The sequence below is a fragment of the Periplaneta americana genome, chromosome 15 (genome assembly GCF_040183065.1).
Source record: "Periplaneta americana isolate PAMFEO1 chromosome 15, P.americana_PAMFEO1_priV1, whole genome shotgun sequence".
NCBI lineage: Eukaryota > Metazoa > Arthropoda > Insecta > Blattodea > Blattidae > Periplaneta > Periplaneta americana.
Window position 1 is genome coordinate 148,799,573 of NC_091131.1, and position 27,501 is coordinate 148,827,073.

Here is a 27,501-nt window from a genome sequence, read left to right on the forward strand (position 1 = left end):
ATATGTATATATCAATGTTAACAGTAACTCATGAACTGTTGTTGAAAATGACCATGCAGTCATTTAAATATGCGCTCCTGCATACATGACTTGAATGTCTTAAATGCAGGTAGTAGGCTATTGATAATACAATGAGAGGAGTTCGGCCAGCACCATGAATCGTGTCCCAGTGTGGCTTGATTCCAGGTGTCGGAACGAATTTTTCTCAAACTAATAGGTTTTGAGGCTTAGCAGACCCAAAAAATTTGAGTTATAATAAAGTAGAATTGCACACAAAATGTGCATTGAGAGTCTATAAATGGTGTTTCTTGCTGTAAGCTTTTAAGCTTTTCGTCCTTTTTGGGCAGTATTCTAGATGGTATTGTTTGCATTTGCATCCGCACAGGGAACACACACAGTCTTCGTCCGGTTGGTGGAAATCTGGTTTCTTGCAGATCTTGTGATGGAAGCCGTGAATGGAGAATCGAGTTAGCACATGACGCTGTGGTTGGTCTGGATTCGCCCATGCTCGATTTATCATTGCTTCTGTGGCGTAGAAGTCCATATCGATCTCGCTTCGCTTCCTTATTCTCTCTGCTAGGAGATCGTCATATTGTTCTGTTGCCAGCAGATGGTGCGATAGCCTCAGCTCTTCTATCAGAAATGGTTCCCGTGCCAGTTAGTATACAAGTCTACCCAGAGGGGGCCATTTTTGACACCCCAAGTACTCTTTTTAGGAACGTGGCTTTTACTTTCTCCAGTTGTTCTAGATCTTTCTTCTTCAGATATATCCATACTATTTGCAGGCCGTAGGCGAATATTCGAAAATTTTTTGTGGTGAATAGCTGTTTTGCTGCGTCCAGAGATAGTCTATTTATGAGTTTGATGTCATTGATGGCTCTTATGGCTGCGACTGATTTTTCCGCGATATGTTTGCTGAAGCACGTGCCCGTTGTTTGGAATTTTACTCCGAGGTATTTGTAGTGGCTTGATTGTTTCAGTGGTTCTTGTCCATAATACACCAGTTCATGTGTTGCCACTCTTCCTCCTTTTCTGAAGACCATCTGCAAAGTCTTGCTTTTGTTTATGCGTAGTGCGTTTTCTTCTGTCCATGCTATGAGGGTGTTGAAACTTTCTTGTAGATCTCTATGTTTCGTCACGCATAGGACCATATCATCTGAGTACAAGTATATGGTAGCTTTACAGTTTGATATTTTTAGCGCTTGGACGACATCTGCCGTGGTGATATTGAATAGCAGAGGGCTTATTGGATCACCTTGGAGGACTCCATTCGTTTGAACTATAGGTGTCGATGTCGTTACGTTGTCGTCTATGGTCACCCTGTTGACTGTCATAATACACCTGATGATGTGGGTCAGGTAGTTGTCTCCAATTATCGTTTCGAGCTTCTTCATTATGATCTGTCTGTCGAGCAGATCGAAGGCTTTTTTGAAATCGATAAATATTGTATATAGTTTCCCTTTGGGATGTCTGAGTGCCACTTGGATGTCGGACAACAGGTTGTTTATGGCATGCAAGGTGGCTCTCCCCTTCCTGGGATCCTTTTGTCTGTCAGGTCGTATAGCCTCTTTGTCAGAACTTTTGAGAAGACTTTGAATAGTGGATTCTCCAGCGCTATGCCTCTGTAAGCATCTGGCAAGGATGTAGCACCTTTGCCTTTATAAAGAACTTTGATGGTGGAGTGTCTCCACTTTTCCAGAATGGTGCCGTATTCCAGGAACTTGTTGAATAGCTGAGTCCATGTCTGGATTAGGTGTGGTGCTGCCAGTTTAAGGTGCTCGTTTGCAATGCCGTCCGACCCTGCTGCTTTTCTAGTTTTTGTTCCCATTATAGCAGCTAATATCTCTTGCTCCGTTATTTTTGGGAATATTGGGTGGTGACTGCTTTGTACAGGCAGCGCTGCATCGCTTCTACTCTGGTTCAGAATCTCACGAAAGTGGTCTACCCAAATCTGCATTTGTATCATGTTTGGAAAGGAGGGTCTTGTTGTCTTGAGGGCTGTAAAAGGACCGTCCATTGCAAATTTGATCAGTTGTTGCGCTTCCTTTTCAAGATGGCTCGCCCTTTTTTCTCTCAGTAGTTTCTTGTAATGTCTTCTTTTTTCGTTATATTGCTTCAAGATTTCTGTATTTGATGAGTTCCTTGCTCTGTGTAGGAGTTTGACTTTCTGCCTTTCTTCATAGCACACTCTGTCAAACCAGGCTTGAGATTTCCTCTTCGAGAGTTATTGAGTTATTATACCTAGTAACAATAGGTCTATAAGTTTGCAATAATGATGTATCGTAACACTTGGTTTTCACTCACATCCTTGTTGGCAGTCATTCCAGGATACAGAGTTTGGTGTGAGATTTGTGGCAGAAGTCTCTAAACCTCTAAAGGCATGGCTACGACCTTGACTCGGAAGCTTGAGGGGGACTAGAGAGGAGATATCAATTCACTAAATCTCAGTATGAAACAAGGCTAGCCATCTGCCACAATAATATGTCGCGCTATATTGGTGTTCTGGGGGTGATGATGGTCGCCTTCTCGTGGTGCCCCCTGAACTATGTTTAATGAACATAGAAAAAAACGACCATCCAACATGCTCAAATGACAAATACAATCCGAAGTAAAATATTCCGGAGGTGAAAAAGTCCCCTCATTTGGATCTCCGGATGGGGATTATTTTAGCATCACATAACAAGACAAAACACAATATAATTCTACCTCAGCTGAAGGTCTTACAGTGGAATGCTGGAGGCCTTAATCAAACCAAGAAAACTGAAATACATAAAATTCTAATAGATAAAGACATTGATATGTTTGCAATAATGGAAGCCAATGTTACAGCTCAAAAATTACAGTTCTTTGTTTTCAAGAACTACAATACATTTCTACAACCTAAAGCAAGACAAAGAACTAGTGGCATACTAGTTGGCATCAAAAGAGGAATAACTTCAACCTTTAACATTGTTAAACAAATGACTAAGGAAGACAAATCTGAAGTAACGAATATATTATGCAAATCTGTCTTTCAGGTAGAAGCTCCCTGTGAAGCAGGCTTGAATAATATATTTGTTGCTGTCAGGGGCGTATTTTGTGGACTACCGGGGCTACCGGTGGTAGCCCAAGGAAATTACAAAAGAAAAAGTTTATAATATAACATAATGTAATAATTTTGTATTATTAGTTTTACCACAGTAATTAAAATTAAAGCAATTGTTAGATTTATATGCACTCTCTGCTCTCGAAAAGAAACAAGTTGTCAAGGCGGCATCACTGCAGAAACCGCTGCTACGAGGGGTAGCCTGTGACCGTTCCGCTCACGCTGTCCTGTCGCACAACTGCCTGTCCCCCGCCACCTGTTTCTATCGTGCAGTGTAGGCCGGGTGAGTTGCCGCTCTCGTGATCGGTTTCTTCGAAGGTGCGAAGCAACAATAGGCTTAGTACGCTAGCTCATGAATGTGATTGTGTTCTTGCAGTTCAGTATTTTAAATTTGTGATTTGTTCGAGTGTCTAAGAGTTATATTAATTGTGAATTATGAAGTTCTTAATTTCCCAATTAAGTGATATTGTGAAAAATATGACAGAACAAGTTTCTGGAGAGGTTTGTGTTGAAAATGACTGTGTAATAGAAGGTTTAATAAAAGTGCCTTTTAACCGTCGTACATACAACGAGAAAGTTGAAATTGTGAAAATGGAAAGACCAACTCCTGAGTTAAATTTGTCCATGAACGTAAAAGAAAAACAGTGTGAGTACACACGCCATTTCACTTCAACATCATATGGTAAGTGGAATTGGTTGTGTGGTAGCTCTAAACTGTCTAAACTATTTTGCTGGCCATGTTTGTTATTTAGCCGCGAAACTAATGTGTGGTCAAAAGAGAAGTTTTCTAACATGAACTCCCTTCGAACGGCAGTCCTAAAACACGACAAATCAAAAGCTCATATTTGTAGTAGCATGAACTTTGCAAACTTTGGGAAGACAAGAATTGATTTACAGCTAGATAAGCAAAAAGCTCTACACATCAACCACACAATGCTCTTGTGAAAAGAAATCGGGAGATTTTACTGCGTCTTATTAACGCAGTCTACTTGCTAGGAAAACAAGAATTGGCTTTTCGGGATCATAATGAGAGTGTGGAATCAGACAATAGAAGAAATTATATTGAATATTTAAGTTCCTTAAGTGAATTTGACCATTTACTGGCCAATCATCTTGAGAGTTCAACAGTATTTCGTGGTACTTCTCCCGCAATTCAGAATTACTTAATATTTGCTATAAGTGGGGTTATGATAAAGAACATAAAATCTGAAATAGAGGAAGCACCTTTTGTGGCCATTGTTGTTGATGACAAGTGATCAGAGTCAATCGTCCACTGTTTTAAGATACGTCGACAGTACTGCCAATGTTCAAGAACGGTTTATAGGATTCACAAATGTCAGTTTGGACAAAACTGCTGCTGCTTTGTTTCAGCATGTGGAAGGTGTTATAGCAGAATAGCTACAATGTCGGCAATAAGTTAATTGCACAGACATACGATGGTGCTTCAGTTATGGCGGGAAATATTAATGGCTTAAAAACGAAAGTTCAAGAAAATTATCCTCAAGCACTATTTGTCCATTGTTACAGCCATGTTCTCAATTTAGTTTTGCAACAAACTATTTCATCCATCCCAGAATGCCGCATTTTTTTCAAAACACAGTCGGGTTTAGCTACATTTTTCTCATCATCTCCTAAAAGATCAGGAAAACTCAAGGAATTTATGAAAAAGAAACTCCCAAAAATAGCACCAACTAGATGGAATTTTACATCTCGGCTTGTAAATACAGTAAAGGAATACAGAGAACAACTGACTGCTTTCTTTGAAAATATCATTTGTAATGACTCTGAAGAAAACTGGGATGATGATGATGTAATTGTGCAGGCTCAAGGATATTTGTATTTTTTCACACAGTTTCAGAATATATTTCTTCTTGAAGTCTATGCTACAGTGTTCGCACATACAGATGTGCTCTACAATATTCTTCAGACAAAAAGTCTAGACATAGCATACTGCTTGCAAGAGGTATCAAAGTTAAAAAATACTATATCCGAGTTCAGACGTAGTGGGTTTCCGTCCATATGGAGTAATATGGAAAATGAAAATTCTTCAGCCAATACAATGGAACCACCATTAAAGCGAAGAAAAGGAGATGATGAATTGAAATACAGGCAGCTGTACTACAGCATACTAGATCGTATGCACATGGAAATTACTGACAGATTTTCTGATTATGGAAAGCTTATAGATTCTCAAAAATTTTTTGCTTATAGAGAAAACTTCCCGAATGAGGCACTAAACAAATTATTTCAGTCCTATAACAGTCACTTTGATCAAGTACGTTTGAAAAATAAATTAAGCGTAATATATTCAGCAGAAGTCTTTGATTTTTCGAACAAACCTATCCACGAAATATTATCTGCCATATATGAAAACCAGCTGAACCAAATTATTCCTGAAGTCCTTAAATTGGCAACATTAATTGTGACAATACCAGCTACGTCAGCATTGGTAGAAAGAACATTTTCTGTGTTGAAGCGAATAAAATCCTACTGTAGATCAACTCATACACAAGAACGTTTATCCGGCTTGGCACTGATGTCCATTGAAAAGTCATTTCTACAGAAACTTCGCAAGTGGCCCAACTGTAATTTCAATGACGAAGTCATCAAAGTATTTTCGTCCCAATCAAGACGTCTGGAATTCACATATAAATAGGTAAGGAATTTTATTATAGGGATTTTAAAATATATTTTGTGTAATAATAGGGTCAGTGGTAGCCCAGACCCTTAAACCAGTATACGCCACTGGTTGCTGTAGGTACGTTAACAGAAAGCCACAATTTAAGTCACACAGAATTGTGTGCACTCAAAGTTGGGTTTCTGGCGTCTTGTCAAACCATTTGAGTTGTGTGGACTTAAAGGGAAGAATTGTGACGGTGTCTTGTATAGTTCCTGGAGTAGCTCAATCAGTAGAGCATTCATGCGCTAAGCGAAGGGTCCCAGGATCGATACCTGGCCCAGGAACAATTTTTCCTTTGAAATTATTCACAAATCTGAAATTTGTAAAATAGAACTTCGGATAAATAACACTTCAAAATGTATAGCATATATAACCCCCTAATAACAAACCCAATTTGGACAATATAGTAGTTACACCAAAGACTCTCATAATTGGAGACTTCAGTGGTCATTCTAAAGAATGGGGATATTTAGGCATCAATTCTGTTGGCCATTCAATAGAAGATTTTCTTAACACCCAATCAATCCAATTATTATTCAACCCAGAAGACCCTCCAACATATCTTCATTCCCATGGAACAACTAATCCAGATTTAACTCTAATATCTTCAGACATATATAACAAGGCAAGCAGGAAAGTTCTGGAAGACCCTGGACTTGGCCACAAAATCATTGCTACTTCTATTTTACTACATCAGAAACCTACAAACAAATCTTATAACAGATGTTCTTGGAATTTTAAAAAATCCAATTGGACTAAATTTAGAGAAGATCTAAAAAATAACCTCTCCATTAATATGAACGAATCCCCAGACAAATGTAACGACATAATTTGTGCAACTATGCTAAAAGCAGCAAAGAAATGGGTGCCCTGAGGAAAGATCCCAAACTACAAACCTTTCTGGACAAAAGATTTAGAAACATTAAAGAAAGATTATTACAAAACAAAATTATTTCACACATAACAATAAATATTATACACAAACTGAAGGATTACCAATGGGTTCACCTATATCAAGTATATTAGCTGAAATCTTCATTCATAATATAGAACAAACACACATACTAAACACTGACAACAACAAACACGCAGAGAGAATAATGTACTGGCATCGATATGTAGATGACATAATAGTCCTATATAATGGAAACAAAAGACAAATAGAAAACCTACATCAACAACTCAACAAAATACATCTCAAATTAAAGTATACAATAGAAACAGAACATAACCAAGCTATAAATTTCTTAGACATCACCATAACCAAAACAAATAATAGACATGAATTCAAAATATACAGGAAACCACAACTACAACACACATACAGAATTCATCGAACTATCCTATACAACATAAACATGCAGCTTTCCATACAATGACATACAGATTAATATTTAACATACCTATGAACAATGACAACTATACTGAAGAACTAAACACAATAAAATATATAGCACAAGACAATGGATATAATCCTAACATGATAGATACACTAATAAAAAAGACAAAACAAAAACAGAACAAACCAACACAAACACCGCGTGAGAATAAATACATAACATTAACATATCACAATATCAATACTTACAAAATTGCAACTTCATTCAGAAAACTAAAACACAAGATAGCATAGGTACAAACAAAAACACAACACAGAAATATCTAAATAATCACATCAAACATTCAAATAAATATAATTCAACTGGGGCTTACAAACTAAAATGCAATAGTTGTCCACATTTTTACATAGGACAGACAGGAAGAAAGTGCATATGTAGTAGAAAGTCATAACTTATTATTTTCACAAAGTTCACTTTTTAAACAAGAGCTCAGCACTTTTAAGATAACAAAGAATCAGTTTAAAATATTCACAGACATATCTGTAACACTTTCTGTGATAAGGGTACTTAAAGATGGTGAATTTAACACTGGTAATACAAGGTCTCTAATCTTACCTTAATGGATAGATAAATAAGTGAACTAACAAAGTAAAGAACAGAGGAAGGACTGAAGGAACTAATTAATATATAAACAAGTAGCTTGATGATCAGTCAGTTGGTAACAAATTTGGTTATGGTCATTCCAACCATCATGGATTCTATGAGTCTGGCAGTTAAAAGAATTCTGTGTATGAGACAGAAGTATCTCTTAACACCGAATTCGTTACCTACAATGATGCGTTCATGGTTGAAAATGATGACTGATAGAGCTACATTTGACGTGGGCAAGAAATGAGACCAGTAAATTTTTCGTGGAACTCTAGTAGTCAATAAAGAAATTAATGTAAAAATATATGAAGGGTTCACAACCAGAGTGGACCAAGTCCTTCTGGAATAATTTTGAGAAATTGAATCTTAAAAGTACCTGACTCATGCTTAGCAACCTTCACTTTCCATAGGAAATGCTGCCCTCTCTGGAGTAACAAATGAGTTATTGACTTAGTTTGTTAAGGCAATGAATAAATCTAAGTTTTCTTCATCTGAGATTGCATTAATCCACAAACTGACCACTGGTAGACTTGATCCACTCTGGTTGTGAGCTCTTCATATATGACAGAAAGAATTGAATGAGGAATTTGAAAAAGGGACCAAGTCCATATTTTTTGTAAATTGAGTTTATGCCCATTTCTGGGTCTCCATACACTCTTCTTGGATTTCAGCATTAAAAGGAACGAAGTCCTTTAGAATGTACACATTTAAATTGTGTATCAACATGTTTGGACTGTTATATATCTTTTTCTTCAAATTTACTTTTCCAGACTTAGTCCCTTTTGAAAATTCCTGATTCAATTATAAAATAGAATTCGAAGGCACAATTAGCTCACCGGATTGTATCGCCACAGCTGATTTCCCTGCATGCCATGACAGGGGAATAAGTTCACTGCAGCCTTGTTCTGTACATCTGACACGTCCCAACACATGGTGTGGCCCTTGGGACGTATGTCTTTGTGCCACGTCAGTATGAAATTCTGTGCAAAACAACCACATCACATTTTCAATGCTCTATTATCATTTACCACTCTGTCATCACCTCAATGTCTCTGAATATTGTCAGTCTTTTAAATGAGACATTACACAACAATTACAATTACTGAAATTTGATTGTTTTAGTCCTTGGCCCACAGTTTTTAAGTTTCAACAAAATTTCTTTCACGATTATGAAGGGATTTTCCAAGAAACCGTGTCTCAAGTAGGTGAGCCTCTGAAGAGAAAAAATATCAACTATAAACGCATCTATTGCGAAGTGTTTGATAATATTGATAACCACTTGGATGTAAGATTTCAAGATTATTCTAAACTGAAATTTTTAAATTTATTGTCGCCTCAAAACTATGAAAAATATACTAACCAATTCCCAGAAAGTTGCTTTCAAAATCTCATAGATACATATGGAAAATTTTTCGACATCATTCGATTGAAAAATGAGCTGATTGTAGTGTACAGCAGTAAAGAGTTTAGAAATAAAACCATGAGTGAACTTGCAAAACTATTGAGTACTAATTCAATGCTGAAAAAAAGTTTTCAGCAGTTTAATGTGTTAGTGACATTACTGTGTACAGTCACAGAAGAAAAATCTGGCCGATGAGCAGCAAAACTCGTAATGTTACTTACGCCGGTTTTTTTGTAATTATCACAGTACAGAGTATCTAAGAGGGATACTGTTTACTCCCCCCAACGTTGCTGGTCTCGGAAGGAGAGGATTTCGGACTGTTTCTGTTCACATTCCATAAGGTTGAAACTCTTGTGTTCTTGTCGACATAGGCCTACAAAAATTTTCTTAGTAAGCATTGTAGTAGTAATTTTCAGATAAGTCAATATACAATACAATATAACATAAATATTTATTTGTTATTCAGTCTAAATGACTTATCAGTGTTTTAAAAAAAGATCAATAAAATGTATAAATATAAATATTCATTGAAGTTAAAGGTTAAAATAATGCTAACGTTTTCGCCTATTACCACCTTTAGGCTTTTGAGCAATATTTTATATTAGTTACTTACGATACGTATATATTATAGAATGAATTGCATCATGAACAGCTCAACTTCCTGTTGAAAGTCATACCTGCATTCTACGTTTCAACCATCTGAAATTATTTCGACGTCCACTCAATATGAAGTTTAATATTGGAATCAATAAGAACCATAAGATTATATCATTATAATACATATAATTACATCAATAACAACGGCACATACCAGTAATTGGTAAAATTATACGATCAAATGTAAGCATTAATAAGACATTATAGAAGTAATCAATTTTTATTACAAGGTAATATTTTATTTTATTTGAATCCATTTTAAATCTACAATTTAATCTTTGTGTCCTATAGTTGTTTTAATTATTGTCGTAAATTTAAGTAGAGATGAGGATAATTAATTCAACTATCATACATATCAAAACAATAATTAACTCAACTATAGTTTATCATTTAATTTGCACAAATGATTTTAATCTGTTAGTTTTAAGATTGATTAATGTATATATTCAACAGCCATGCCTTTTACTGTAAATTAATGTATCACATGATATTGTTGGCTCAAGTGCCTGAAGATGCCAATAGGCGCAAAACGTTAGCATTATTTTAACCTCAACTTCAATGAGTATATATTTTATAAATTTTATTGATCTTCTTTAAAACACTGATAAGTCATTTAGTCTGAATAAAAAATAAATATTTATGTTATATTATATTCTACAGAAATTTGTTATTTCATTGTTTTTACCATTGCGGGTATGAGGAATGTTACTGATTTCATTATCATCTCCTCTGTTCGTCTCTCTTTAGTCTATAGACCAGGGATGCTCAACCTTATGAATACTGCGGGCCAATATTAAAAAAAATATATTATTGGAGGGCCACAGATATCGTCCAATAATAAATTATTTACATAAATGTCTTGCTAATTAGTGATTATTGTAATTTATATTAATTAATAATACAGGTCTGTTCAAATATTTTTTTTTAATTTTAAGTTTGAAACTTTAGTATTGGGCACAGCTGCTATAGACATACTACATTTATGCAAATGTAGTCTTTCAGGTGAAGCTCCCTGTAAAGCAGAATTGAAATTATTCAAATCTGCTTTACAGGGAGCTTCACCTGAAAGACTAGATTTGCATAATATATACGTTACTGTGTACGTTAACAGAAAACCACAATTCCAAGTCACACAGAGCTTGTGTGCACTCGTTGTGGGTCTCTGGCGTTTCGTCAGCCCATGCGAGTTGTGTGGATATAAAGGGAAAGGTTGAGACGGTGTCGAGTGGAGTTCCCGGGTAGCTCAGTGGTAGAGCGCTGGTACGTTCAACCAGAGGTCCTGGGATCGATACCTGGCCCCGGAACAATTTCCCCTTGAAATTATTCATACTACATTTATTTATGGTTTATTCTTATTTTAATATCTTCCTGGCAAAACAGACTGCCAATATGACGAAGAGTAAACAAAATTGAGAAAGATACAATACATAGGAACTTCGTTCTAAGACGATATAGAAGTCAACAGTCAGATAAAGTAGAATAAATATAAATTGATTGAAGTAATCCAATACAAACGGTATAAGTGAACATTAAAATAAATTGAAATAAATATATATAAATTAATTTAGGTAAACAATTAATAATAGTGACGAAAGAGGAACATAAATAGATTTGTTAATTAGAAATAATTTTTGTGCGATTTAAGGAAACGTTTGATTATATAAGCGGTTTACTATAACTCATTTATTTATTCTATTTTTAAACCTACAGTATTTACTTTAGTTCTGAAAATAAGGGAAAATATACATTCCTGAAGTAAAATAATTAATATTGAATGTTCTTTTTATCACAAATTAAAATGTTCTTCTTTCTATGTAGCTCTAGTGATATACAATAGTTTCCTTCTGGACTTAATAATCTGTCCAGAAACCATTGGCATTGTTCACTGTATCCATTCTTCTATGTACAGAATTAACAAGGTTGTGGATATATCTATCTGACAATGCAACATCATCCCAAGCATTTGAAACGAGATCCCACAATACGTCCGTATACCTAGGATGCCGACCCTGTAGTTGTTCATTAACACCGCGTTACACTTCCGCCCCATATTTTCTATGGGATTTAAGTCAGGACTTTTTGGCACCCATGGAACCTCTACGACATCATCCCTGTGAATGTTGAACCACCGCTACACGGCAACACATGTGTGTACGGAAGAAAAGTCGTGTTGGAATTTTATTTTGTTTTCGGGCTGAAACACACGCACACTAGGTAGCATCACATTTTCCAGTATATTGGTGTACTGATGCCCATTCATATGCCCATGAATCCTCCATAGCGCGCCGCCACCATAACCAGAAATCCATCCCACATCGACATGGACAAACGACCAATGCGTTGCCTCTGGACCACATATTCAGGGTCAAATCTCTTGGATTGTTTCGGTCGATATACTTGCACTGGCCCTGTGCTGTGGTTCATAAACACTTTCTCATTCGAAACGATGACCTCTTGCCATGGATAGTTGTAATGCATTTGGCAAAATGCGACACGATCAATTCGATGGTCTTCAGTCAGAACTTTACCGCCACTCTTCTCGGCACAATATTGGCACCATTGAGCCTTTTAGAAGCCGTTCTGTTGGAAGCAGGAAATCCCGTGTCGGCAACAAGCATTTTAGAAGTGTGAAATGGAAAGTGCCTCGAACGTTCTATTAACATAAGATCTTGTTGTGGTGTTGATGCCTTGGGTCTTCCACTAAAAGGTTTACGAGTTACGTATCTTTGCTCTTGATACTGCGCTCACCATCTGGACGCTATTCTAGTCGCAACTCCATAGCGTTCTCCAGCTTGCGCCACACTAAATCCGCCTTCCTCGATCAGTGCAATTACTTTGGCTTTGACGTCCATAGCTATCGAACTGAAAAACTAATGATGATTTTCGAAGTGGTTGTGGCTATTTATAGACAAAATCTGTTGGTAAAGATGGACAGGGTCACGTGTCTAGGACTCTAGAAAAAACACGAAGTAGGCTATACAGTGGTCATAAATCATAAATGTAGTATGCCTGTAGAGTGAAGACAGACGAACATAGGGGATGAAAATTACATTAACAACATTCTTCATATCCGCAATGGCAAAACCAATGGCAAAACAACTTTCTATATGTCGACTAAAACACAACAAACATTGCAATTATACAAATACAGTATATTATAGACTTTAAACAAAACCATTCCGAACGTCAGTCTCTCGAAGCGTAGCAGCTATGAGGGAAGTCAATAGTGTCCCTATTAGACATTCTGAACAGAAAGAGTCCGAAAGCCTCTCCTTCCTAGCCCAGGAACTTCGAAGGGAGGTAAACACTATCCCTCTTAGACACTCTGTACTGTGATAATCACAACAAAACCGGCACAAGTAACATTATGAGTTTTGCTGCTCATCGGCCAGATTTTTCTTCCGTGACTGTACAATTCCTGTGAGTACGTCTTTAGTAGAAAGGTCGTTTTCAATGCTGAAGAGAATCAAAAGCTACTCTCGAAATTCTACTGGAGAAGAGAGACTATCTCATGTTGGAATTATTCCAATTGAAGCATGCCTACTAGGAGAACTCAGGAAGAAAAAAAGAGTTCTTTGATGAGGTGGTTACCAAATTTGCTTCCCAGGAGAGAAGGATTGAATTTCAGTTCCGTTGATCTTACTGTGAGAAGTGCCAAGGGTGAGTTTAAAGCCAGAAGCTTGTTATTTTATATCAAATGTTGTATAATGGTAGCTTTAAGAAATTTAAATTGATATTAGGTCTACTTATTTTAATATATGTTCTTTTAAATTATTATCAGTTGTGATTTTATCAAGGCAAGTCCCTTGATTTACTATTATTTATCTAACAATTATAATATTCAGTGCTTCGGCTGTCTGAATGGTCACTGCATGCCACTGTCCAAGTGTACAGTTTCATCACTTGGACAAAGACAAGCCCCTCCAACATACTTACAAATTGATCTAAGGGAGCATGCAAGGATTCCAACTCTGTGAATAGATTTGTGTGTTAAGAAACTTCCCAAACTATGATAAATATCTGGATCTAAAAAAAGAGCTAGACAGCAAGGAAGTAATATAATGAAACAAAACACATTAAAGAGATCTGGGCAAGTTGTTTGACATATGCAATGAAAGAGATTGGAAATAAGGAGGGCCAGATGTTTCTTGAAAAGCAAAGAGAAAAGTATTTTGAAGTAGCATGGAAGGTAGTGATCTCAAACAGCTGCAAAAGAAACCAGAGCTCGGTACGAAGAAGTGAAATCTGTGTGTGTCTAATGCCTACCCACTTCACTTGCGTGATTTTGCATACCGCGGATAGATGACAGGACTGTGATCCATTTTCAAGTTGCACACCACTTCGACAGACCACAATATGCATAATGTGTATCTGTTAAGAGTTACGTCGTGTATTAGAGTGAGTATATGTGTAAGTGTAGTGTAGGAAATGATGAGGACGATGACAAAGGTGAGGAAGAAAGAAAGGGGGAAACCCGGTGCTGACACGTAGCCTACTCCTGTTGATAGCACCCAGGGGACCACCAGTCTTAATGTCCCCATCCGATGGGTGAATCTCTATCAACAGTGACATATGCCTTCTTTTCATATGCACGTGGAGAGATTTGGGATTTAATTCAGGCATACTGCTGCACAATTTATTGAGTAAAAGTTGTGCACCACCATCTCTCCTAGTCCCGAGGTAGAAATCTTACATGAAAATTTCTGAACCTGCTGAGAATCGAACCTGAGCCGGCTAGTTTGAAGGCAGTCGCATTACCACAGCACTAACTTGGTGGACATGAAGAAGTGAATTTATATCCATGAAAGGAAGAGCAACCGACCCTCTTCATCATGTTAATCACCTAGTACATCTGATAGCAAGAATGCATATCGACTGTCTGAACCATTATCTTGATTTTCAACATTATTACTTGCTTCAAAGGTTCCCTCCTCACACCTAGCGTCCCTAACAACATATTCCAGTCACCTAAAGTAGTCAGTGCCTTGGATAGAGTCAGTCTTCCAGATTGTGCAACAGTATTTGTAGCTGGAGCCATTGCTGAGACACTAGATAACATTAGAGAGTGGAACAAAGCATCTATTGGTATCAAATACTCTCTAACATTAATACTGGAAAGTTCACGATAAGAGAGGCGAATGACTCATCAGTGCTATCTAACGACAGGGAATGTTGACAGTGAAGATAACATGACACATAGCGCAGTAAACTGCATCTAACAAGAGTTTTGTACTTCAACACGTGGTGTAAGTCGTAAGGATTATTCTCATGGCTGTTCCACAACATGTCAGGGAAAGTGGAATTGTTTGTTCTGTGTTCTTCTGTAAAAACTATGCTTGGCAAAAAGATGCTAGATCGTTCTTCAGATTTCCGAAGTGAGTAGGTGAGTGAGTAGTCATGTAAATACGAGTAGTCTATTACTTTTCTGCCACAGGATGATGATGATTATTACAGTACAGTCAGTAGATAACTTGTTCTGTGACCTTATCATGTGTTGTGGCTCTCACCAATGGGTATGGAGAAGGAAGATAATTAGTCTGAGATGAACTTTCGTGTCAGTAGATTCGTATAATTTTAATCGTGAAACAAACTCTCTTTCTGTTAGCTCATTCTTTTCCCACTTGCACGATTCACATGACAGGTCTCGTGTCCTCACCATCATCATCATCATATTATTATTATTATTATTACTGTTATTTGTTTTTGTCTTATAGATGTGCCATATGGGTAAATAAATGTAAAAGACAGGACCTAGACGAAACTTTTAAAACTAGAGGAACAGAGTATCTGTACAAAAATCACAGAATATGTTCAGCTCACTTTAGATTATCGGACTTCAATAACTCTAATTTGAAAAGTCAGGAGTAAGTAAAAATAAGGTGTAATTGGAAAAGTACCGAAGTTTCAAATGAGTCATAGACCTGTTAATTTTTCATATATTTTTTTAATAACAGTCTGAAGAGAACAGCTATTCCTTCACTGAATTTAACAACTCCTTCTTCCGAAAATATGGGTCAAAGTACAATGAAAGAACCACGAAGGTCCCTAAAGAAACGCATTAGACCTTCCATCGAGGAGGTGACAGGTTCTCCGATTCCAGACAGAAATGACGATAGTCCTCTACCAGGTACCTCATAATCAGATAGTACATTAGCAATAACATGTTCTCTGTGCTAAGTTAATCAGTTATTAAACTGCATAAAACTACTTTCCTTCCATCATACCAAACACAATTTCTTTATAGTTTCTCCATATAAAATATAGAAAGTCATGACTTTTTCAAACTAAATAGACGCATATTGTATACGTAACATAAAAATACGAATTATTGATTTTGTGAAGAAAGTGTGTGAACTCATGTTTTCTCATAAAAACTGATTCAGTTAGTTATTCGCAAAATATTATTTACCTAGCCCTAGACTTTCAAGACGTTATTAATATTTCACTAAATTAAGTCCCTGTTTATTTTTTAAGATGCAAGAAATCCTAAAAGGTCAAAGATGGCTCAAAATCTTCTGATAAAGACACTTTCTAAGAAATTGATTGCAGCTCAAAAGTTGGTATCTAAACACAAAAAAATTATTTCATCCCTTCGGGTGGAAGTGAGAGCTCTGAAGACAACCAGTTCAAATACTGATTTAATCAAAATTGTTTCTAATGATGAATTCATTATGTCGCAAGTGCGCTTAAAAAGAAAGAAAAAATTGGGAAGGCGGTATTCCAGTTACGATAAAAGTTTTGCATTGGCACTCCATTATTGCTCACCTCAGGGCTACAGATTTTTAAGGAGAAAATTGTGTTTGCTAACAGTCAGATCTCTCCGAAATTGGCTTCATGGATTTGGTAAAGGCCCCGGTACAAATCCCACCATTTTACAATTATTAAAAGTAAAGTCTGGAATGCTGCCACTAAATGAAGAGGTAGTAACACTTGCTGTAGATGAAATGTATTTGAAGGAAAAAATAACGTACAATGCTAAAGTGGACATTTTTTAGGGATTCATTGAATTGGGTATACACAGCCCTAACCAACAATCTCCAACTAACGTAAAAGATTCAGAGGTACCACTTGCAAACCAAGCAATGGTTTTTATGATTCGAGGAATGTGTAAAAATTTTAAGCAAACCATTGGTTATTTTCTATCGAAAGATGCCATGCCTGCAGAGATTTTAAAATCACATCTGCTTGAAATGAAATAAATGAAATAAAAGATACGGGATTTATCCCTAAAGCGATTGTTTCAGACCAAGGATCAAACAACACTAAATTGAGAAGACTGCTTGGATGTAATGAAGTACAGCCTTATTTTGAACACAATGGTGAAAAAAATTTATTTGTTTCATGATACACCACATTTGATTAAGAGCGTAAGGAATAATTTAAAACATTATAATTTTAAGCTATTTGATAAATTAATTAAGTGGGAATACCTAGAAAAACTTTATTTTATAGATAAAGATATGAATCCCCGACTTTGTCCTAAAGTAAAACTTAATCACTTGAATCTACCACCATTCACACTGATGCGAGTGTGCCTTGCTACACAGTTATTAAGTCATTCTGTAGGAAAAGCTATGGCAACACTCATAAAATTCAAACAGTTACCAGAGGAGGCTCAACCTACTGCAGACTTCATCCTGTTCATGGATAAAGCTTTTGATTGTTTTAACTCTTCTAGTTTCCAAACTAGTAAAGCCTTAAATAGGCCACTAAGTGAAAATTCCACACACTGGAATTTTTTTAATGAAATAGAAAAAAACATTTAGAAATATCCAGGTAATAAACAACAGGAAAATGAACCCAAAATGTATAAATGGCTGGCTAGAAAATTTACAATCTTTAAAACTGCTATGGAAAGAATTGCATTATAATTATGGATTTAAATTTTTAATAACAAGAAGATTAACACAAGACTGCATAGAAAATCTCTTTTCTATTATTCGATCTAAAGGTGGAAACAACGTAACTCCAGACTGCTCGAAGTTTAGAGCTACAATTCGGGCAATCATGATGAATCAATTCCTAAGTCCTCCTGAAACAAGCAACTGTGAAGCTGACGTTTGTTCTTTCTTACTCAAGAAAGGAGATATCGAGGCAGCTAAATTGAATTTTTGCAGTCCAGGCATTACAGATGTCTCCGATTTGGATGTAACTGTTGATGACAAAAATGTACAGCATACAAATGAAGAAACCGTGTTGCAAGAAAATGCAAGAGCTTATGTTGCAGGTTGGGTGTGTAGCAGAATAAATCACGAAATTTGTCGAAGAAATTTATCTTGTAAAGAAAACCCCAACAATGACGTAACAACGCACATCGCAAATAAAAAATACTGTAAAGATTCAAAAATTTTTTCCTAATGATGTTTCTCTAATGCTCAGCCAATTGTGTTCTGATGTTTTCAAAGAAACTGATCATGTTATTTATAAAACTAGAATTGGTGTAAAAAAAGAACTAGTTAAAATGGTAGTGCTCCCTGTTAACATGTCCATTTGCAGTGACTGTGCCAATGTCTTCATTGATAAATATTTCAATGTGTTAATAAATTGTTACATCAAAAATAAAATGGACAACCATACAGCTAAAAAAGAAAACAAGCGATGTATGAAAGCTGCTAAAGTCATGCACAACTAAATTTCATCAAATTTGAAAATATGAGAATTTATCAATTCATTTCTATTCTAATAACTTTGTAATTTGTTATTAATTAAAAATGTTATGAACAAAGTGACTCTAAAGTATACTATTTATTGCTTTGCAGCTTCTTATTGAAATCAAATGCACACCTCTCCTCTTTTCCTCACGTAATCCAGCACGACGCACGGAGTGTGCGAACGTTTCAAGCCGCTAGATGGCAGCACTGTTACTTTTCGCCGCCGCTTGCAATGCTAAACAGGAAAGCTTTCTAGTATTAATGTTAGAGAGTATTTGTTGGTATTCAAAGTCCATATAATGATATCAAGCTTCTTACTCTCCATAAGAAATATCCCAACCAAACTGTAGATAAGAAAGCACAATTATAGGCTATTATGGCATTTTGCCAACATCTTTGGTTTCTCTCTGAGCATCTAGTTGCTTTTTGATGACCAAGTGACCACAGAGAAAAAGAAAAATCATCACAATCATCATCATCATCATCATTTACTAAACAGGCTTTAAATAATGTGGTCTGTTGCGGACTCAATTCGTTTAACCAGCAAAAAAGGAAAATATAGTAACAAACTTGCAGCCTCCACAGAAACCTGATACTCCTCAATGACTACAGAACATGGCTAAATTGGAAAACCTGAAATTGGAGAATCCTATAACATTGAGAACCAGTTATTTATTTGAAGACTGAAATAGGAAGAGACAAATCTCAATCTTTCCTGCACAGACTTCCTACAGAGTGGTTTTCAAGGAACTTCGTGATTGCTCTTCTTAGACGAAGTAGTAAATGACACGACAGAACGCACTATCAACCTGTTCCAAAAGTACAATGAGACATTGAAGAAGATGAATAGAAACAGTTTCTTCTATAACTTTTATCCAAACACCGATAAGAGTTTTCTACTCCTTCAAAAGCTGCCCTGACTTTTTTCTTTCACTATGTTACACATTATAAACTTCTCAGCTCTGGAGCGACTTGTAAATGGTAATATTTTAATGAAATTTTTTGTGCTTGTTTTACACATTAATGCATAATATTAGCCTTGTGGGAATTTGAATTTTTGAAAGTTCGGTTTTTTGGATCACACTACCATGTCAAGACACTGGAGGAATTTCTGTTAGCTACTAGCAAACACATGTAATTTTTAAGTGAAGAGTTCTCTTTTAGATCTCTTATGTCAGATTCTAGAATATTGACATAACTAAGTACTTGACTGAGAGTATCAAATGTATTTTGCATGTTTAATCTTACTGTTTCTAGTTGGACTGTAAGAGATTCGGTATCATGTACGTATCTCTGGCAGACTTAGTGTTCTCTCAGAAGATAAAATTTTCTTGGTAGGCAATCTATTGCAGACTCCATCCTGTTGTTCTCTCACCAGTGATAGCTTGGTTGAAACATGATGTGAACTGACATGAACTTTTGTACTGTCACCCCTTGACAATCTTTCTGATGATAAACATTTCTTGCATGGAAAGATGAAGGACCCACCTCATGTAAAAGCCTCATAGTCAGGATTGCCGAATTTGAGACAATCATGGTGGAACGCACTTCTGACCGCGCACCTCTTAGCTTTACAAACTACTCACTATTGCTCGTATAGTGTGGTCTCTCACCTCGCATGCATCAGATCTTAAAAAACAAGCCTTTTGAAGACTTGATTGCTGTGTGGATTTAGATTCAAACATGAGCACAGCTTAAATGTTATTGACTACTAACGACCCAGCAACCATAAAGCATTCTGAATCGTTAGAGACTGGAATTTTTTGTTGAGTTCAAAGTGCAAAATGTGGGATTTTCAAATGGGAAAATCGGTGCTTTCAATTAAATTTTTCAGTATTTTCACATTGTTCGTTTTCGAGCTTGGAAATTGGTATGTTCGTTTTTATAAAGTCTTTCCAACACTTTTTCCCAGATATTCGCAATTTTTCTTTTTGTTTTGCACACTGCAAAAACAAGTGGCAATAGAAGTCAGCACAAGAGATTGTTCGTCTTCCTTGCGAAAATTAATTGCCGATGCATGTTTTACCAACTTCAAATCTTTCTCAACAGTATCTCTTCTTTCCCACGAGACCTCACAATTACAAAATTTACACATGACTGCACTTTTGTCTGTGCAATAAAACCTATGCCTTATATACTGGAAAGCTCTATTGGAGCTATTTTATTATTAAGCATTCTTGTAGCCTCACTTGCACGGGAACACAATAATGTTATTTCGCCTATGTGTGACACTATAAACAAATAAAACAAACACACTCAACACGTCCAAAATAATATGGCATTCAGCAGGCTCACAATGCTCACAATACGATTCTCGCACATCGCTACATATATCAGATATGATGTCAGGAGTGTGTTTAGACCAGGTATTTGAATTAAAACCTTCTAGCTCGTTGACCATTGACTAAAACAGATTCAGTATCGAATGTGCAATACTAGCGACTATAAATATCGACCTTATCTGTGCGACAGCTATCGATTATCGATTGTAGTAAAAAAAATTAAAAATTGAAAATTCGCGCACATAATTCGCTAATTGCTTAAAAAATCGCATTCCCGACTTGATACGGATTTCGCGATGTTTCACGAATTCAAATCAGGCATAAATGAATTGAATAATGTATATTTACTGTAATTAGATGTTGAGAAATATTTTTTTCCAAAATTCGAGAAATATTCCATTCCCTATGAATTGTCAATACTTTAAAAGAAGGAAATAATATATTTCATTCAAATGGAATAACAAATTGTAGGAGAGAGGAAAACGAAGTAGGGTAAATCTTGTTAATATTGTGATAAGAGTAATATCGTGCTACTGTGTTTGATAGCTTATCATGCTTTTACAGAGCGAGAGAAGGACCGATTTGATGCAGCAACTTGTCCATGAACTTGTCCTTAATACATTGTCAAAAAAAAACAGATTTTTGTCTCGATAAGTAAAATTGTAATAAATTCTCATACCAACTATTACGATATTACTCATATCACGATTTTACCAACCTTTACCCTATCTTATTAATGTGCTTAATAATGTATTTTGTAGCTGAAAATATATTTATTTATTTAAATTATGTTTTTGAATAATGAATTATGGTTCATAATTGTGTATGCGATATTAGCACTCAAAGAGAAAGGGATATTGGTAGACGGCTGCCAAAGTAATTGCAGATCAGTCTCAAGCCTGCAAGCATAGTAATATCGACAGGCCAGTTCTAAAGAGAAACAACTCAAAATTTAAAGTTGTGAGAAAAATGAAGTTTAAAGCTTCAACCATACATAAAACATGATTAATTGAATTTGGATTAAGTTAAACGATCCTCTGATTCTTCACAGCAACATAAAGCTTCAAAATGCAGCTTTCTTTAAACTTTAAATTTTGAGTTGTTTCCCTTTCAAGCTGGGCCGTCGATTTTGTATTTCTGTTTTGACTGCCTGCACACTTGGATAAGGAACAATAATTTAATAATATGACACGATTATATTTAATGTCAAATTAAAAAACTAGATAATTTCGTGTTAAAATATTAAATTAATATTCTTCCTTTTATGTCAAGAACCTAATTTGTTTTAACTACAAACATTTAAGAACAGGTTCTATGAACTAAGGCAAATTGAACAAGTGAATCCACTGGATAAATGCCCTATTCCCTACCAGTAAGAATCCAAGTCTCCTGAACTTGTTCACAGAGTATGTGGATATCCAGAGTACCGCAATCCTTTGCGCTGGAAATGCCGACAAATCAGCCATTTTTATTACAGCGCTTGCTATTTGCCGTACACATTTGTAAAGGGAATGAATGTAGCCTAAATCAGAATCAAATATTTTTAATTTTAAGGGCCATGGCCTAAATTGAGTTTTACTTTAAATGTTCCCATCCCAAGCATGTTGAAATGGAATAACAATAGTGGCCGACTAGTTGATTGCACTGCTCTGGGATTCTGCTTGTGCATAGCTGAAAGAGCATCTACTTCAGGATGTAAACAGTTACTGTACCTGAGTACATAGAGAAGTCGAAAAGACGAATCGCCACTCTCTGCAGATGCTGCAGCTCCTCCAGCCTGACTTCCTCCTCCCACTCGGCGTACTGTCTGCTGGATTCCTCGAAGTGGTCGCTGCTCGAGGTCTGGGTGGCAGTGTCTAGCATCATCAGCTTGCCAGTTGTATCATGTCGAGCTAAAAGGCAGTGTAATTCTGAACTGAAATCTTCGTAATACACTGATAGTTAACTATGAAGAGAATAAATAGGTACTGTCCAGCTGAAAGGTTATGTCTCATCCCAGTTCGTCCCACTCGTTTCTCCTGTCCTCTCTGTAAGGGCTAGTGGCTGAGCTGTTAAGTTCTTCTCTGCAAATATTTGCTGTACGGAATTGGAAGTTTACATAATATTATACAACTGTTTAAAATAATTTAAAGAAAAGGGCCCCGTTAAGTAAGTAATTGTCATATCATTTCCCCTGTTTTGACGACTGTGTGACATAACCACTTGGACGGAGAGTAGCATGACAACATGTACATCACCAAATTAAACTATTAACTATAAGTGAATCATAAAAGTAAAATCTGAAAAGGAATCAAAAGATGAAGCACGTAGTAATGGCATAACCTCTAAGAAAAATAAATTCAGAGAACTGAAATGAAGAAGTTTAGACTTTTATTAAAAAATGAAATTAAATCATCCATATTCTTTTATTTACAGATGGCTCCTAAATGTTATGTTTCTGTGTGTACCAAAAATTACTAGAGTGCTTTAAGTGAGTGTGTTACATTACAGTTCTCAAATTTCCAACTGAAAAGATAAGTTATGTGGCTGGAAGCTACTCGTATACTATGAAATATTTTCACGCCAACAAAGCATTCAGTTGTGTGTATTAAACACTTTGAAGTAAACGATTTGTATCTAGTACATATTTCTAGAGACAGAGAAGGAAATGTGCAAGAATAATCCTAAAGCAGATCTCTTATAACTATTTCCAGGTTTACGGGAACAAATAGATAATCTTATTCCTCAACAAGAATGGACCCTGCTAACAAGTGCATTCAAAGATTTGGGCAGCAACAAATTAAGTGCTTGCAAATGGACAAAATTAATTCGTTTGATGACCTATGTAACATAGATACTTTAAAAAAGATAGCAGGTGGATCATTAATCTCAATCCAGTGTTTCTGTACTTTTTTTTGGTTAATTTTGAGGGTGTGTCACAAATATATTGATGTATTAAAATATATGACAATTTATCAGTGCAATTGTGTGTAAATAATCAAAATGATATTCATTGCATCACAGAGTTGGTAAGTGCACACATGAAATTAGAAATGTGGTCTCAATTGGAGAGCATTCTTCTGAAGTACGTAAATTATAATAATTATTACGGTGTAATGATGTTTAGTGTTAACACGACAGCATGTTGGCCACGTTTGTATGTTTACTTAAGTATAATGCTTTATTGTAGGAAGTATTCGAAGTATTATGTTTATTGGAACAAATTTCAAACACATTAAATATAATGCCAAAATACTTATGTGATGTATTATAAGTGCATCTTTGTTGTACAAACAGTCATCTTCCTCCTGCAATGTTATTAGAAACTGTCCATTTTATACGCTAATATAATACTGAAATCTTTTAACAAATGCAGTAAATCAATAATAATGAAGTAATTTTTCACTTTTTTGAACCCGTGTGCTAGTAATCTTTTCTCATGCGTTAATTTACGACTCTTTATCAAATGCTATTATTATCTAGCATCTGAATAAAATAATTAAGTGCAAAAACAAGCGTGATAAAGACACATTTGCTCTATATGGGTTGAGGGAAAACTGCAGAGAAAACCTCAACATTGACATTCCTTAATTTGAGGATCAGCCAGCAAGCCCTGAGAAACTGCTATAGAAGCAGCACTTTCTCTATCAATACTGTCTTTACTTGTGCAATACAATATGCTAACTGCGAGCACTGCGGCTGCAGTATTTGTTCTGTTGCATTGAATGGGGGACAATCACATCACACACGTGATCAGAAGTTAAGGTTGTTGCAACCATAAGGCAAATTCCTGCATGACGCTATCCGCAGTAGGTTCTGGAATGTAGACTATGATTACACCGTAAAAAAGGTCCTTTCTAAACAATAGGGCAATAATGCAACAGAAAGTAGAACATTTCCTAAAAACAATAAAATACCAAATAGTGCAAATAAATGCAAAATAAAAGTAGGCTATATTGGTCTCTATTGAAGTGTAAAGAGTTTATATTGTATCCTGCATTGTCTCTGAAGTATAAGAAAAAATATGATATTTCATCAACTTCCGAGACCTATTCATCACTCATCAACTCATCACTTTTTCCCACCTCACTTCTGACATTCCCATCACATCCACTCTGTTTCTTCTCATTGCTTCCTTCATGTTTTCCAACTCACCCGGTAGAACTGGTGTCTTCTCATCCCTCGTTGCAGTCGTTGATCTTCTTTTCTTCTCTTCTGTGTCTTGTGTCATGACATGTCCTTCCCCAGTATCCCCCACCCGGACATCTGATTGGGGGGATAGTTTACGTCCGGAGTTTTTTACCAGGGAAAGACTCATCATGGCATTTTCAACATATCTTCTTGGGATATATAAATGCGGTAGCCTCCCATTGCTTTCCGCACACCACTCTCTCTTTCGCATCTTGAAAGATCCCAGGGGGCCCCAGCGTGGAGGTGAGGAGAGTGGATTTGACTAATTAGGCCCTCCGGACTTCACCGAAATTTACCACTAGGGTTAAATATCAGTTCCATCAGGGTTTTTGACCCAATCAGAGACTGGGAAATCCCAATTAGTCTTTGCCCCCCTTATTGAGTCTAAAACATTACAAAGGTTATCAATGTGAAAAGATAACTAAGATACTTATCGAGCATGACACCAAGAAAGCTGGTCTTCTTATTTTAAAATGTAGTCAACCGACCGCAAGGAAATTTAAATATTGTCGTTTTCATATTTTATATTTAAAACGTATTTTTAATTTTTCTAAAGAAATTGATATAACGTACATTTTATGAAGCAGTTATGTATTACATTATTGTTAGGTTACTTGATTTTTATCGACAGTAATCTCACTAGATAATGTCCGACTTTGTGTCAAGAAGAGATTAAAGAAATTCAATATTACCACTCAAGTTGGGCTCACAGAATAATAATATGGTACAGTCACGGAAGATAAATTACTATCTTGGAAATTTCAAGCTCATAGGGAACTTGCACTCTAAATATCATGCAGTCGAATACAGGGGCGTTTTAAATGAAAATAATACTAATTGATCTTATTTCTCATTACGAATGTCATAACAATAGAAACTTGTTAAAACTAGGGTTGCCATAATGAAGAAACAAAGAAATCAGTACATGATTCAAAAGTCAATTTGATCGACAGGAAAAAACGCAGGAATTTATAAGAAACTTGTATATATAATTTATTTTTCACATTAATATCACTTGTTTACTTAATGTGGATGAGACTGGCCACTTCAGTGATACACTTTACCTTATCTAGCACACTATTTGGCATGCAATTTACATTATTACCATTTATTTTAGCACCACACCATTCATGTCTGTAGATCACAGTCACAGAACCTTTCATACTTCTCAGAACTGTGAAGAGAAGGAAGGATGAGTTGTGAAGCTAACTGCAGTTTACATTATACTCTATCTGCAGATGCGTTTACTAACTTAAGTGATAATTTGTTTCTTTCTTGTATCCACTGGCCATTCATCAAAGAAAATGATCTTTGAACGTTGGTATTATATCCACGTAGAGAGAAATAACAATTCTACCATTTGCAGCAGTTCTAAGTAGGCTACTGCACCACGGAAATACAACTGCGACAAAAATTTACCGAGATTTCGTGTGAAATCATATTTTTAGAAATTTCCTCTTTGTTGTGCAGTAGGAAAAAATTAAATTTTATCACCTAGTCAGACAGAAGGCTCTTACTGAGTTCGTAAGATGTATTATCTTGCACCCATTTGAGTATCATTTGAACAGTATCTTACAAATTACTGCATTTTTCCAGATTTCTGTCCGACTTCATTCAAAATCGTGGACATCAGTCTTTTCTCCCTACACTATAAAGCCATGGACTGTCCGAGGCATATGGCAGCCCTTTGTTACAACCCAATGCCAATTAAATTTAATGCATTTTCTCAATTCTCTTCATCAGATCATTTTGAAGGGATATGTGTTTACATTCACAAAAATATACAAGTAAGCTCTTGAAGGATGTTTAAGTTACATTCAAAGAATATAATTTATTGTAAACAATAAATGCATAATATTCTAAATTGTAAAACTTTAATTAATAATATAATTTGTTTATATCTACATTTTATACGGTTATATTACTGAATCATCAATCAATGCAGAGAACTTAAATTGTACAACGAGAGAGTGAACTGGGCATCAGCAGAAATATTTAAATGATCCTTATTAATGTTTGAATATGTCTTGAAATGTTTATGAGATGCCACAGAAACTAGTGAAATGTCATAAGTACGCCTCAAAATTGATGTTTCTATTTCGATAAATAAGATGATGAAATCAAGAAACTGCTGTAATGGAATTGAAAACTGGCAAAGCTATAGGAAGTTTTACAGGTTTTCCCGATTGCAAGGTCATGGGGATTGTGTCAGTCTTCAGTCTGGGCATTGCACACACGTACTCCGTGCCAAAGGTGAGTGTAAGCTCATGTCTATCACGTGTGTTGTGGGGGGAAAGGCGTCATATGACACAGCTTCTCTCTGGTGCTGACCAGCCTGTACAGCTACCACATTGCCCCTGATGTATGGGACGATCCTCAGCCAGAGTGAGGATTTTGATTACTTAAAAAATTATCTATAAAAGACCCAAAAAGTTATATTATAATGGCTAGAACCCGGAATTTTAGGTGCTAAAAGTTAATATTGTTCCTCGCTATAGTTTAATATAAAAGCCATGCCCCCACTTCTTTGAGATGCCATTCTTGTCATTCAGTATTTTCCCTTCGGTACTGCTAAAGGTCTCTAAT

At 35.9% G+C, this 27,501-nt stretch overlaps 1 protein-coding gene across 1 annotated transcript in view; it reads right to left on the minus strand.

Annotated features, from left to right (window-relative positions):
* The window catches only part of LOC138715443 (uncharacterized), a 36,774-nt gene extending 10,340 nt beyond the window's left edge, over positions 1-26,434 (minus strand). The window contains exons 1-3 of the mRNA XM_069848348.1: positions 24,880-26,434; positions 22,458-22,637; positions 8,590-8,733 (exon numbers count right to left, since the gene is read on the minus strand). Coding sequence (XP_069704449.1) covers positions 8,590-8,733; positions 22,458-22,637; positions 24,880-25,126 — 571 coding nt within the window. The 5' untranslated portion in view covers positions 25,127-26,434. The remainder of the gene's footprint in view (positions 1-8,589; positions 8,734-22,457; positions 22,638-24,879) is intronic.
* Positions 26,435-27,501: the final 1,067 nt, after the last annotated feature.